The sequence below is a fragment of the Somniosus microcephalus genome, chromosome 21 (assembly GCF_052327205.1).
Source record: "Somniosus microcephalus isolate GS21.2 chromosome 21, FLI_Smic_1.0, whole genome shotgun sequence".
Taxonomy (NCBI): domain Eukaryota; kingdom Metazoa; phylum Chordata; class Chondrichthyes; order Squaliformes; family Somniosidae; genus Somniosus; species Somniosus microcephalus.
This window is the reverse complement of record NC_141007.1, coordinates 59384233-59398397: the sequence shown is the minus strand read 5'-3', so window position 1 is coordinate 59398397 and position 14165 is coordinate 59384233. Positions and strand designations below refer to the sequence as shown.

Genomic DNA, 14165 nt, shown 5'->3' with positions numbered 1-14165 from the left:
TATTTTCTATTTTTAGCTCCCAGTGAAAGCATTCATCGCTCCCAGATCTGGCAAAGCATGGGTTAGATTATTGTAATGTGGATTCTGCAGTGCCCCAACTATGTGCCTTAAGTTCAATAGCAAAAGTGCACCTGCTATAATAGTGTGACATTTCCATTTTCCACACCAGGCTGCCTGTGTCCCAGAGATAACAGTAGTGACACTAACCATCCAGCCTCAAAAATAATATTTCTAATTCTAATAGTTACTGTTATGAATTAGTCATAGAGTAGTCTAAAATAGCACTAACATTGATATTATAAGATTTTGGAGCATTTATTTGTCTGATGGAAATAGTGAATGACAATAGTCTACAAAAGATGCAATGTCAAGTAAGTGTAAATAATATAGAAGCATTGCTAACCAATTCTAGAGCTGTTACATTAAGGAAACCATGAAAATCACATTTATAATCAGAACAGTGACACAGATTACAACCCCCTTTCAACATACGAAGCTGTGCTTGTTTTAAGACGCTATTTTCTTTTAAAATCAAATAGTATAGCTGCTATTCCTAAACACTGGCACTTGCTGTATCTTCAACACCAACATTTTTACTCCCTGGCCTCATATCTTTGCTTATTAATCGTTAATTGATTGACGATTCAATAATGGGGCTAAACCAGTACAGAAGTACATTAAGTATATGCATTAATATTATAAACAGTGGAAGCCTAGAATACATGCATGTTTATTTTTCTTCAAACTCCTTTTATCTTTCTCTGGTCTGTTTTATTGCCCGGCCTTTTGCTCCAACAAGGATTCCCACCTTTGCCCCCACCGGCACATGGGTGTCGTCGCGGGGCTGGCCTGCAGACGGCGCATGCGCAACCTCACCTCTTGCCCTCTTCCGCCTCCCAAAATAAGTTGCCCAGGAAATAAAGCAACATCTGGAATAAAATCATGATACCCTGACAACGATACAACAAAATATCACAGATCACTGCGCGGCAGGCATACAAATCCCATTTCGCTTCCATTCTGCTGATGTTCCTAATAATTGATTTTTTTCTTTTACATGGACCCACTCTTTTAATCACCAACTGAAGACCTTGCAATTTCACTTGCTTTTCGACTTGTTATTCCTTTTTGGCGGGGTTTCTGGTCTATTTCGAAACATTCTGGCGTGACTGATTATTGAAATGCAACCCAAAAATGATAGCGCTCTGAAAAATCTGACAGATTGTATCGAATCAATTGTTAAACCGCTTTTCAAATGCACTATTTTTCGACTCGCTCAGAACGCTTGTGAGCAGAGTTCAGACTTTAGCAAGATTGCTACCTCGGGAGGAAGAGATGGGGCAAGTGATTGTCTCTGGCACTTCTCAGTTTGTGTGAGTGCAATGTGGAGCGGAAAACATTGCCAGTGTTTTCATTAGATTTGCTTAAAAAAAAAGAAATAGGTTTCAGTATTCGAGCTAAACCTCACGATGTGCATAGCTGTAGAGTGATCCGAAATTTAGCAGCGGTGTTGTGCATGTTTGCCTCTACTGTGTTTTTTTATATTTACTCGTCACTTACAAGTTTCTAACTTGCTTCTCGTACGCCACCGATTATTTTCAGGATGCCTCTCGTGTATTCAAGAGAAGTAAAATGAAACAACAGGTTTCAAAGTAAAATGAATTTATGTTCTTGTCAGGGAAGCATCATCTTGCCCTGGTGTGCCCTTTGCTTATTCAATGTTTGTCGTGGCTTCGAGATTGTACGCGCCTTTGCTGTGGGCCATTGAACTTCACTTTCCAATATTTCGCGATAAATTCAAGAGAAAACACAGCCATAAAACGGTAACATTGCAAACGAGGAGCAATATAGATCCAGAGTACAATTCGGTGAATGCTGAATTCAAAAAAATTGGACCATTCTTTACACAAACACATGGAATGTGAAAAACTTTAAACGCAAGTGTTACAATACGTTATAAAATAACCTCCCACGTGTTTCGGAGAATTATTTTTTTTAAATGGTGTGGACTTTGAACCAGAAGTTTGACCTGAGTGACTGAGAGGACGCACAGTTGAGCAGGGAGGAAGAGGGGACCACTCTTTTAATTACACGTTCATTAATGGGGCAACAAATGGAGATTATGAATCGCAGCGAATATATAAATAAACTTGCGGCTCGGGGGCACCGAGATAATAACGAAAATGGTTTGTATGTATTTTGAAAAGTCCCTGTTTCGTTTTAAGCTGGTGTTGGCATATAGTGTTTCAGGTTCATTTCAGCAGGAGCGCTGACATAACGTAAATAAACAAATGTTACAAGCTGCAGAAGACCAAAAGTCCCCCCTGCAAAACACAGGACGCGTGCTTTGAAATGGATTTGGCCAGCGACATCTGAAAACGATTACAATTTAGAAGCCTCCAATTAGCTCAGGTGCCCGCAACCACACGCGCTGCCCGTATTACACCCAGGAATTATATTTCCACAACTTTAGAAAACAAAATAAATAGCCGGACTACATAACAGATTTGTGGTAACTTGGCGAAAACGGGACTCACAGGGCGAATGCTTTTATAAACCCGAATAAAATGTTAACAGTCGTTTTAAAATCGATGAATAATGCAATACTGTCCATGTGTTCTAAATTGGAATCCGTATTATTGTTATTTTCTTCTGTGTTGCTTTGAAATGTCCTTGTTTTATCTGGTTACCACGACTTGTGTTACAAGGGGAGGCTCGTATCATCGCCCAGCTGACAGGTAGTCCATATGTCGCCAGTGTCTCTGTGAAATACCGCATTCCACATTGCTCCCAGTCCCCTGGCTTACGGTCGCACTAAAGTCACTGTAACAAGCAGAAATGTTCAGAGCAAATCACATCACCATTCCGAGGGATTTGTGGGCAAGACTCAGTAATAAAATTCATTCGACATGGAGCACCAGAAATTGTAACGAGAGCCTATTCTTCCTGAACAGTAAAGAATTGCTTCGTGCGTTATTCTAGGATTATAAAGTAGGGATGGAAATGACAAGTATAACAAAAATAATACCGTTCGCGCTTTGATTTTTCTGCACATTTCTTCCTTGTGTATAATTCTACTGCACGACAGGCGGAAGTGTAATCCTGATGTCAAATATCAAATACTCGTCCCGGTTAATACTGCATCTTCAAACACACGCTAAAAAGCAGATAAGACACGGGACGGGCATGGGTCAGGATCTTTATTGTAATCCTGCACAGCCACAGCAGTTCAATACTCGGGTGCAGATAAACACCAAAGCAGTATTTCACCCCAATAAACACCTTTTTAACCAGTGTTATTTCTGCGTAACGTGTTGCATGGTGTGAATTAGAATTAGTTCAGAAATCGGTTTAATTTTAGTTGCTTTCCCAAACCACGAATTTTCTCGACCTTAATCTCTATAGAGTTTCTCTCTCTCTCTCTCTCTCTGACCTTTGGACTGAATGTTAAGCTGAAACCTAGTTTCTGTTCAGTTCTCTCTCAGTTTAATACGATATCACTGATTGAAACCTACCTAATAACAATGCTCCCATTGTAAGAGTGTTAACAGTGACTGGACAATTTTCAGAGTCGACAAGGTGATACTGCCACGCCGTTTAAGGTGGCTCTGTGTCCAAGTTTGTTTTAAAAACTCTTCCCTAACAGTGAAGCCAATATTTCTCACACAAGGCAAGAAACTCCTGAACTTGCTTAAAATGCATTGTATGGCATGCAATCGTTAACATAAAGTAGAACTGCTTTCTTGAAATGTCTGGACTAAGTTTTATCTTGTTGAGAAAGTACAGCCAAATTAAATAAAACGCCAACATTTAACCTTGTCCGGTTAGTAATTATATAATTTGTTATATTTAAAATGGACATTCTGAAAGCGTGGGTGATCGAACCGCCACGCGAAAAGAAAAATGTGGAGACTGGACCAGGCAAAAATCTTCCAGTATATATGCAACTTTTCACACAGTAAATGTAATAAGATCAACTCAATCTGGGCTGAGCAGGAGCTCGTTTTGAAAAAGAGTCGAACAAAACAATAATAAGGATGAACTAGGGATAAAGTTGCTCTGCGAGCAAAGGGTCTTATCTGAGGTGTTCTAAACAGAAATCAGCTGGATAGGTGCACAACACTTTAAAGATCTCTTTTGACTACCTTAAAAAGGAATCCTGCACACACTATCAAAGTAGACCGAATCAAAGTGGGGAGATTTTTTTTTCTCTGACGTAAATGTTGCACAGTTTACGGCTCTGCCTATTACATCAAAGCCCATGTCAAATGTTTGTGTTGTGTCTGACTCATAAAACATATACAAGCTCTTCAAAGCTCCCGATGGTTTTAAAGACAAATAGGCTTGCTGTCAAAGATGCCCTGTCACTCGTTCAACTCCCCGGGCATGCGCAAGAAGGGGCTCAGCCTCTGGCACAGGACACGATGAAACTGGATGTCGGTCTACTGTTTCCTGTGCCTCGCATTTCCTATGTGTTAACGGCAGCAACCACGTTTAATTTTTTGACAAACAATATTTGTGAAGACCTATGCTGTTTTAATATTAACTCCTGTCAACCTTTGGTGTTTATCTGCACAGTGACTGGACAATTTTCAGATTCTACAAGGTGATACTGCCATGCCGTTTAAGGTGGCTCTGTGTCCAAGTTTTTTTTTAAACTCTTCCCCAAACAGTGAAGCCAATATTCCACGAATCTGACTCGACCCTGGAAGTCCAAAGTTTTTGATCTTGGCCTATTGGTCATGAAATGAAAAAACGAAAATCATTTCCATAAGTGACGTTAGCTGTGTACCTTGCCATCCACGATGTTCCTCCCATTGCTTTCCACTCTATTACATTGTTGTAAACTCCTTCACTGTGTGTCTCCCAGACGTTTGCACTTTCTGCCCTGCAAAAATCGCACTTAATTGTACAGTAAATGTTGAAATATCTCAGTCTCGTTCTTAGAGAGCTAAACAGTGTGGATTACGTTGTGTGAATCTTAACCTCAGGTAGCAATCTCCAAGCAACCGCACAATCATACGAAGGACAGAATCATTCTGGCAACACACAGTGTATTGTCCCAGGGACTTAAAATCACCGTCCTTTGTGCAAAGTTGGTGTTAAATGTTATTTTCTGTCAATTTAATACTAAATGCATTTATTTCGTTGATGATAAATAATAATAGAATGACTGGGAATCGCTAATTATCTGCATGTATCTGTAGGCGTGTTTCTTGAAATATAGCATGATAAAACCTCCGTTATCTTTCGAGTTTTTATTAGTCTATTACTCACCACTGTCCTCTAAGGTTGACACCGAGGAGGGTGATGAATGTGTGTATTTCCAGCGCGCGGTTGTCACTTTTTACACAAATGAGTGTATCAACTCGAGAATGTTGAGGATTGATATGATTATTGCCCCCATCCATCCAGACACGATTTGATTGATGGTGATTTTGCAAAATTGACAATATCCGTAAAAGGGGCACCACAGGTTTGGGGCTCGTGTAACCCTATTGATCTTACCTCAGAAAACATGTGCCGTACATGGATAACAAAACGACAACTGGGAAGAGATGTATTGCAAACGCCTACACATATAAATGAGGCTGTTTTGAAAATATTCCCTGAATCCGTATTTCTAAAATTTGACAGGATTATAAAAAGTGAAAAATTCTGTCTCGAACAAATTTAGGCAGAAGCAATATAAAGGTAGCAAAGGTGAAACAGAGTATTGTAATTGCAATAATGAAAATACTACTCACCGAGTTAGGGCTTTGTGGTCAGTTTAATTTTAGATAAGCATCGCTGTGATCTTTAGCCCATATCGTCTTACTTTATTTTTAATTAACCCCTTAAAAGTAAACCATTCTGTGACATGGTAAAGTAATAAAGGGTCCCCCCCACCCCACCACCACTTAAAATATTGTATCTGTGGTTATTTTATAAGTTATCAGAAAAAGCTAGCTGAGTTCATTCCAGTACATGCAAGATTGGTCAGGCGAACCAATTGCATTAAGATTCGCGTTTCATCTGAAATACATTTAACCAGACTTGCAGGAGACAAAACGGAGAACTGACTGACTCTGTCATGACTTAATATGCAAGGACTATAACTGCTTTCTGTTAAGCAGCTTGCATCTATCAGAACATTGTTTGTATCGCAGCTTTATTTAATGTTATCTTTATACTATTTAGTCGCGTGTTTCAAAATGCAAAGATGTACTTTAAATGTTGGTTATGTTTATATTTTAAAACGGTGCCAGTAAAAACAAAATAAATTCTGCGGTTTGTTGCATCTTTAGACGCTTGCCGATATTTTATCAGTGCTAAAATAATTATTTCTTTGAATAGATATTTCGGGTGGTTGAACGTGAACTTTGAGATTTAACGAACTATTAAAAACTAATGCATTGCAAGTAACATCGGAGTACTGCAATTCAGTGATATGAAATTAAATTATAATTTCGCAAGCAAAATATGGCAATGCAGAGCGATTACGTGTTGTTGGGTTCAGTCACTTACATGCAGAGTGACAAGGTGCATTATAATGCTGTACTTGGAATATAAATTCACCTTTCATTTCTTGCTGGGGAAATTGCAAGATTCGCGACCCCTTGCTTCTGCATTTATTTAAATGGTTTTTTTTCTCCTAAAGTCAAACTAAATGTTGGCAGTGGAGACAAAATAAAATGCGGATCTTTTCTTGGAAATGTCATTAATGTTGGGCTTTTTTCGAAAAAAAAAGGCAGATGCTCAACAAAAAGACCCCGCACCGAAAAAAAATAAAGTGTGCTCACTTTTTGTTAAAACAGTCCAGCAAACGAGTGCAGCATATCTCGGAGGTCGTTAATTCCTCGTGTTGTGATTCCTCTATCGATCAATGGTTGACACAGTCACACTCTCGCCTTCCTACAGGATGAGTTGAGAAAACTTGCTGAAGTTTTTGGGAACGTGGCGCCACCTCTGGTTACAATATAGTATTGCACCCCAAAAGTTCTGGATTCACGAGTTTGTTTACAAGCCGTTATCTCGAACAAAGATAAACAACAGTCATTAATGAGATAATTAAGGCGATTTTTTTCACGGTCGGTATATTTAAGGGGAGGCACTCGCCAATTCCACAAACTCGTGCCGGCAAGACGATCGTTCGTAAACATAAAGCCATAAAATGAGTCACAATCGTTTTATTATGTAATATTTCCCATATCGTTCAAAATAAACCTCATGCAATACAATTATTTGTCTGACGTTCCACCGTTGCAAAACGGATCTTATCGGAACGAAATTAAATTAATATTGCAACTTAATTTCCTTGAAGGCGAATTTGGGAGGTTTTATTAGAAATATATTTTTGACATCGATCAGAAGACTTTTTTGTCAGCGTTTGCTGCCCTTTCACACTTATCCAAAAATGGATTTAAACAGATCTCAATTCGAAAATAAGAGCGATGCGAAGAAGTTTAGGAGCTCGATGATTTAAAAAAAATTAAACTCTTGACAAGAACTTCCGAGAAATAAATAAAATGCGCTGGCTGGAATGGTTTAACATGTTAAACTATTCTGATAACGAAAAGCAAAAACACAATTGTTGCCGAGAAGGCGTTCAGTCACAACATCCAAAAGACCCATTAAAGTCATTACTAACGTGTCCTGAATATTAACAACTCTCATTAAAGTGACTAATTTACTTAGCTCCGTGAAAACTGCAATTAAAATCCCAAAGCATAGTGTTCAAGCAGACATGTTAATCAGGATTTAGTGTTCCTGTCTGCAATAGCTATCTATTTGGCCAAAACATACCTCCATATGTTTTTATCAAGGGTGGACTGAATGCGAATACAATGCAATTATTACTAGGAGAAGGTTATGCCAATACTGCCTGGGAGTGTTCTTATCTGCAGTTATTGCTAATTGCAATTTACAGAAAATTGCATTAAGATTCGCGTTTCATCTGAAATATATGTTGGGGGGGGGGGCGGCAGAATCCTACTGCAGCTCTGCATCGCACCGAGGGCAATCACTCGCAAAGAAAGCTTGGATTATTTTCCACATTAAACCCCCACGGAAGGATTCCCCAAATCCAACAGTATTTGGATTCATCACAGGACCCATCGCCTCACCAGCACAACTTCACAGGTCATTGTTTTTTGCAAAGCGCCGCCAGCTTCCCCACTGAAGATAAACTTGCTCACTATATGTTATTTAGGGCCTTCCAAATATTTATTTACCACATCAGTTTTTTTTTAAATATTTGTTGGAAGTAACTTTTTTTTGGTTACCAAAGCTCGGAGAGCGCGCAATTAGATTGCTTCAGCCTGTTGCATCAGCACCGTCTCCAGCACAAAACGTGTGGATCAGACATTTTAACAGGATTCAGATACAATACGAGAAGTAACTCATTGGGGAGGGTGAGGACCAGGGCATTTTTTGAACAAATCCGCACATGCCACGAAAGGACACAAACTGCGCCTCTGCGTTCAGCACTGACACACACAAACATGTTAATGAAACACGCAGCCAGCTCGGAACTTCCATACAGTATCAAGTGGGCGCGCTAATAAAGGATGCTGTCATTCCCAATGTGCAACAATGGCATAATATAACAGTATCCAGACATCAAGTATTTACTGATTTGTATCTTTGCTTTGCTGCTGACATTTTACATCTGCTCGATTGTGCATTTGATTTATATATAATTAAATTTTTAATTAAAGTTCGGCCATGGTTATCGAGTTTTGATTTCTCCGCACTGAAAGATGCCCATCAGAGGTTCATTAAGTCGGACTATGGCGACCCGAGTCTTGCTGACCCAGTCCTCCTCACACGAGTATCTCGCTGCTGGTCAGACCCCCAAAACTCAATGCAGGAGCGGAGCGGCGCACCGTGTACATACTGCACGCCTTTATCTCTGGCATTTCATTATCCGGCACCGAGGAATTTTGCATGCACCTTCCCTGCAGTGTTAACTAATCCTGAGGACTGCATAACAAGCAGGGACATCACCTGATTTATAGTGACTGGAGGAATTTGATTAGATCCAGCCGAATGGCATTCTCGCAGTGAGACTGAAGTCTACACTTGGCATCGCCAAACGGGCGAAACTCTAAAATCGCCAAAACCTGTTTAAACGGCAGCTGGGGGGAAAAAAACCAAAGCCACATTCAAGAGGGAAAGTGTTTCAAAAACAGCGCAAACTTTCTCAAATAAACTGCAATAACTTCACCCTCCCGACTTTCGGAGAACAATACGCTCAACTATTTCCTGTTTACAAAATAACGCGGCTTCCAAATGAAACACACGCCATGTGCAGACACACACACACACACACACACATACATGTATAGATAACAACACAGTAAAAGCATAAGGAGACTGCTGCTAAAGCTACCGGTATCTGTCGCTTTATCTAATTACATCAGTTCAAGTCAAGAAAAAAATTGGAACTCAAATTTGATCGATCTTCGGTTTCTCAGCTGAGCCGAGATTTCTTTCCCCTGGACTCCTCCCATAACTTTGAACCAATTGCACAGATGGAAACCAGTAGGCGGTTTATTCCGATTGGTGCCTGCAAGTTTATGCCCCTCTATTTAGCAAGTCAAATATACTCAGCAGACAGCCCGAGTTCCAGCAGCAGAGCCACTTGGTTACAACTCCGAGCGGATTGGAAAGTTTCTCCGCACAGAGAGAGAGAGAGAGAGAACAAATTAAGCAAGCTCTCCACTACTACCATTTTATTTCCTTCCAGTTGCCTAGTGCAGTCGCCTCTTTTTGCATGAATCTCCTCAATCCCTTCCTGAAAATGACAGAAGAACACGAAAAGACGCTCTCCGATGTGCCCAGCCCCACCATGTCGGAGGAATCGGCCGATTCCCCGTGCGGATCTGGGGCTGGCTCCGACGCCGAGAACACCAAACCCGGCGAGAACGGCCAGGACGATCTGTGCGCCCAGAGCCTGGACTCCAAGAAAGAGGACGACGACAAGTTCCCGGCGTGTATCCGGGAGGCGGTGACCCAGGTGCTGAAAGGATACGACTGGACCCTGGTGCCCATGCCCGTCCGTGTTAATGGCTCGTCCAAGAACAAACCTCATGTCAAAAGACCCATGAACGCCTTCATGGTCTGGGCTCAGGCAGCACGCCGAAAGCTGGCAGATCAGTACCCCCATCTGCACAACGCCGAACTCAGCAAAACCCTGGGCAAACTGTGGAGGTGAGTGACCCTGACTTTGCACATTTCATCTCAATCAAGTTTAGCAAATGGCAGATTATTGAAGGTGGCAGTTTGGTGCACGGTCATTTTTATGCTCGTTATGTATCTGTTCCAAAAACCAATCTCCCCAGCCTGTTTCTAAATAATATGCATGAATTATTTAATGTACAACACATGGGATTTTTTTATTTAGAATGAATGGTTTGATCTTTGATCGATGCAGTAAAGCACATAGATAAAAGGCATTCCTCCTGGATTGAAACAGCGCTGGGTTGTATCTGAAGTAGTTTGGATGCAGAGGGACTTTTTTTTTGCACGTCTTATCGTGGAAACAAACACGCGTGGAAATAAATGCATTTGAGAGAAAGACTGGTTGTCGTACGTCAAACGAGTAAGAAAGAGTTAGCTTGCAGAATGCAACCAAACCAATCTTCTCATTGAGGCCAGGAAAGATTTAGAGAGTGCAAAAACTTCACCGCAGACGGTGCTTTGCATGGATTGGTGCTGGGGGCGAGCTGTGCAGAAAGGAAAAGGGTTCAGGCGCGTTTTATTGCTGGTGAAAGTTGGTGCCTGTCTGCTCAGGGGAGGGTTGGACGTCAGAACGAGTTTGGTTGGTTTAAGAGAGATTTTCTCTCTCTCTCTCTTGAGTTGAGTCCCAGTTGAACCTGTCTTGGCCGCGCGGTAATTGGAAAGGAGACTTGTCCAAAAAGAATCGATCCGTTCGAATTCCTTCACAGTTCATTTAGCCCATCTCCAAACCGGCTTTGGCTGAACGTGTCCCGACAGAAACCTGGGGATACGCCTGAGCTGACTGGCTCTGAGATAAATGCAACAGTTTGGGGGAAAAAAAAGTTTTTGGAATTATGCATAAACTGATGTCACATACATTGTGATTTCCTGCTTTGCAAACGCCCCTATCGTCAACACGGTGCTGAAGCTGGCCGCTATAGATTTTATTTTTTATTTTTAAATCGGGAGCATTGTTATTAATGTTTTTTTTTTGCTTTCCGGGTTGGCTACAGATTGCTCAACGAGGGCGAGAAGCGCCCATTCGTGGAGGAAGCCGAGCGCCTGAGGGTGCAACACAAGAAGGATCACCCCGACTACAAGTACCAGCCCAGGCGGAGGAAGTCGGTGAAGAACGGGCAGGGCGAGAGCGAGGAAGGAGCCGACCAGACTCACATCACCCCCAACGCGCTCTTCAAAGCCCTGCAGGCGGACTCCCCGCACTCCGCCTCCAGCATGAGCGACGTGCATTCTCCCGGAGAACACTCAGGTAAAGGGCAGAGACGTGTGGAAATAGTGATTGAGACTGAGAAATAACGGCAAAAGCTGAAATGCATTCTCTCTTGTTAAGTTGCTAACTTTTTTTCCAAAAAAAAACATTGAGTAGTAAGTTGGTTTGGAGATTGGGATGTGTTGCACACGTAAGCTGTGGCAGGTCGGAATAATAAATGGACTTCTATTTTTCTGGCCCTTAGGGCAATCTCAAGGACCACCGACGCCTCCCACCACTCCCAAAACAGAAGTGCAGCCTGGTAAACCTGACCTGAAACGTGAAGGTCGCCCCCTGCAGGAAGGAGGGAGACAGCCTCACATTGATTTCAGCAATGTGGACATTGGAGAACTCAGCAGCGAGGTCATGTCCAACATGGAGACGTTCGATGTCAACGAGTTTGACCAGTACCTCCCACCCAATGGGCACCCAGGAGTTCCAGTCACCCACGCCGGCCATGGACAGAGTGCTCAGGCCACCTACACAGGCAGCTACGGGATTAGCAGCACTTCGGTCAGCCAGCAGGCGGCCCACCCTTGGCTGTCCAAGCAGCATTCCATGACGGGCCTCACCAGTGAGCCGGGACAGCAGCAGCAGAGGACACACATCAAGACAGAGCAGTTGAGCCCCAGCCACTACAACGAGCAGCAGCACTCGCCCCAGCAGATTAACTACGGCTCCTTCAATATGCAACACTACAGTTCATCTTACCCATCCATTCCTCGTACCCAGTACGAATATTCAGACCACCAGAATACCAATTCCTATTACAGCCACGCTGCGGGGCAGACCACAGGCCTGTACTCCACCTTCACCTACATGAGTCCATCCCAGCGCCCCATGTACACACCCATTGCAGACACCACGGGAGTCCCTTCCATCCCCCAAACCCACAGTCCGCAGCACTGGGAGCAGCCAGTCTACACACAGCTGACCAGACCTTAATTGACCCACTGGTCTAGACTTGAGTACGTAAAGGAGGTTGATGAGGACCACAGAGAGGTGCTCTCTGCACTAACATGAACTGCTGTGAGAAGTAGCCGAAGTGTCCTACCACAAAGTGCTTTGCTGTGTCCATTCAGTACTGGTGACTGATTGAAAAAAAAATGTTCAAACATTCCATGACTGAAAGTTAAGGCAAGTCATTGAATGAACAAGTCTGAGCAGTCAAGTCAGCTGGTTTGGTCATTTCCTGTGTTTGGACTTATTATTTTGTAGTATTGAAATCCTCTGTGAGGAGAATTTTCTTTAATTTTTTTGAATTTAGTATGTACTGTGTATGAGTCATTGCCATTTGCAGTGTGGGGATTTATACATATTTTAGAGAATAAAAGCTCTTATTTTCAAAGATCAATTGCCAAACCACTTTTGGTAGAATACTTAACAGTTTGCATTTGCTATTGCCATAAGACCTATTTTTGTATGAAATAGTATCTTTTTCACTCTATTTACAGTGTCCTTTTCGAAAAATATGTTCCTGCAATTCCTGTCAAAAAGAAAAAGCAGATTAAGGCCAGAATATAGTAGAAGGAAGGGATTGGTGACTGTTTATACCAGTTTAAAGCAGGAATGGCATTTTCTGTTAACTGTAGAGGTACTGATAGTTTTACCAGGCCTCCCCACACACACGGTGCCATACGTTGTGTTATGAAATGGAATAGACATTGAGGTGGATTGAGTTTCTGAGCATTCCTACGCTGAGAACTACAGCATCCAAGCATTAGGTAGTGAATATGCAGCTGACGTCCAGCTTCCTGCATGAGAACTTATGCATAAAAAAAATCCAGGAAGTGTTTTTAACCCTCTGAGTACAGCACACGTCTTGCACACTGCAAGCAGCAAAACAACTTCCAGAGCTTTGAAAGTCTAAATACTGTCAAATCCTCATTGGTACTGCAAAATTTGAACAAGACAGCATTACGAACAGTAATTATTATCTTACACAAGTAAAACAGAGAAGGTTGTACCCCTGTCTTTGGGTGTCCATTTGCTGCTTTAGTACTCAGAGGGGAAGAGCTCAAATTGTCAACTCCCAAAACATGGTTTAAAAACTGAACGTTATTTATCTTGTAAAGTTTCTTATTAAAGTAATTTTTTTTTACATCTTGTACTTAGTTCCTTTCTGTACAGTTGTGTGGATGTTAAAAGATAAACTCAACTTTATTAAGCTAATCAGAAATGTGTAAAGACTGGAAGATCGATTTCACATGAATATGCAGATTGCAAATGTAGTTTACAGCATTTGCTAATTGCTTCAGCTACTACTTTTTGCTAACTAGAGAAAATGAAAAACTTTTTGTAACTTTTTTTTACCTGACATTTACAAAAAACCTCTTAAAAGTTTTCACTCTATTTTCATTAAGCTGTGGCATGGTTGTACAGATTGCTTTTTAAAAAAGACAACAGGCATTCAAAAATATATATTTGTTAACAGTTTTATTGGAAAAGTGTAATAGGGATTCAGTAGTACAGAATTCAATTACTCTGTAATATGGCTGAAACTCTTATTTCTGTATAAAAGTTGGACATTAAAGTATTTCTGTAACTTAAAACTATCAAATCAGATATTTTGCCTTTAGGTGAGTTTGGAAAGACCTGTCTTTAAAATAAACTTGCCTTTTGTATATTATTGTTTGCAATAAATAAGAAATGTATTAAAATATAAATTGTTTATGGTCTCCTTAATACACATAAA

The 14165-nt window shown here is 41.3% G+C and overlaps 1 protein-coding gene and 1 long non-coding RNA gene across 3 annotated transcripts; one reads left to right on the top strand and one right to left on the bottom strand.

Annotated features, from left to right (window-relative positions):
* Positions 1-296: 296 nt before the first annotated feature.
* On the bottom strand, positions 297-9618 carry LOC147102862 (uncharacterized). Of its 2 annotated transcripts, XR_015073140.1 has the most exons (4): positions 9374-9618; positions 6783-7013; positions 4793-4888; positions 297-2823 (listed from the first exon to the last, which is right to left on the bottom strand). It is a non-coding gene; the product is annotated as an uncharacterized LOC147102862 (long non-coding RNA). The 2 variants fall into 2 exon arrangements; XR_015073139.1 differs by having other exon boundaries at positions 6783-9484.
* sox9a (SRY-box transcription factor 9a) lies at positions 9603-14136 on the top strand. The gene is made up of 3 exons (XM_085963744.1): positions 9603-10194; positions 11217-11470; positions 11676-14136. The coding sequence occupies exons 1-3, from the start codon at positions 9758-9760 to the stop codon at positions 12413-12415; spliced, it is 1431 nt and encodes a 476-aa protein (XP_085819870.1). The 5' UTR covers positions 9603-9757; the 3' UTR covers positions 12416-14136.
* Positions 14137-14165: the final 29 nt, after the last annotated feature.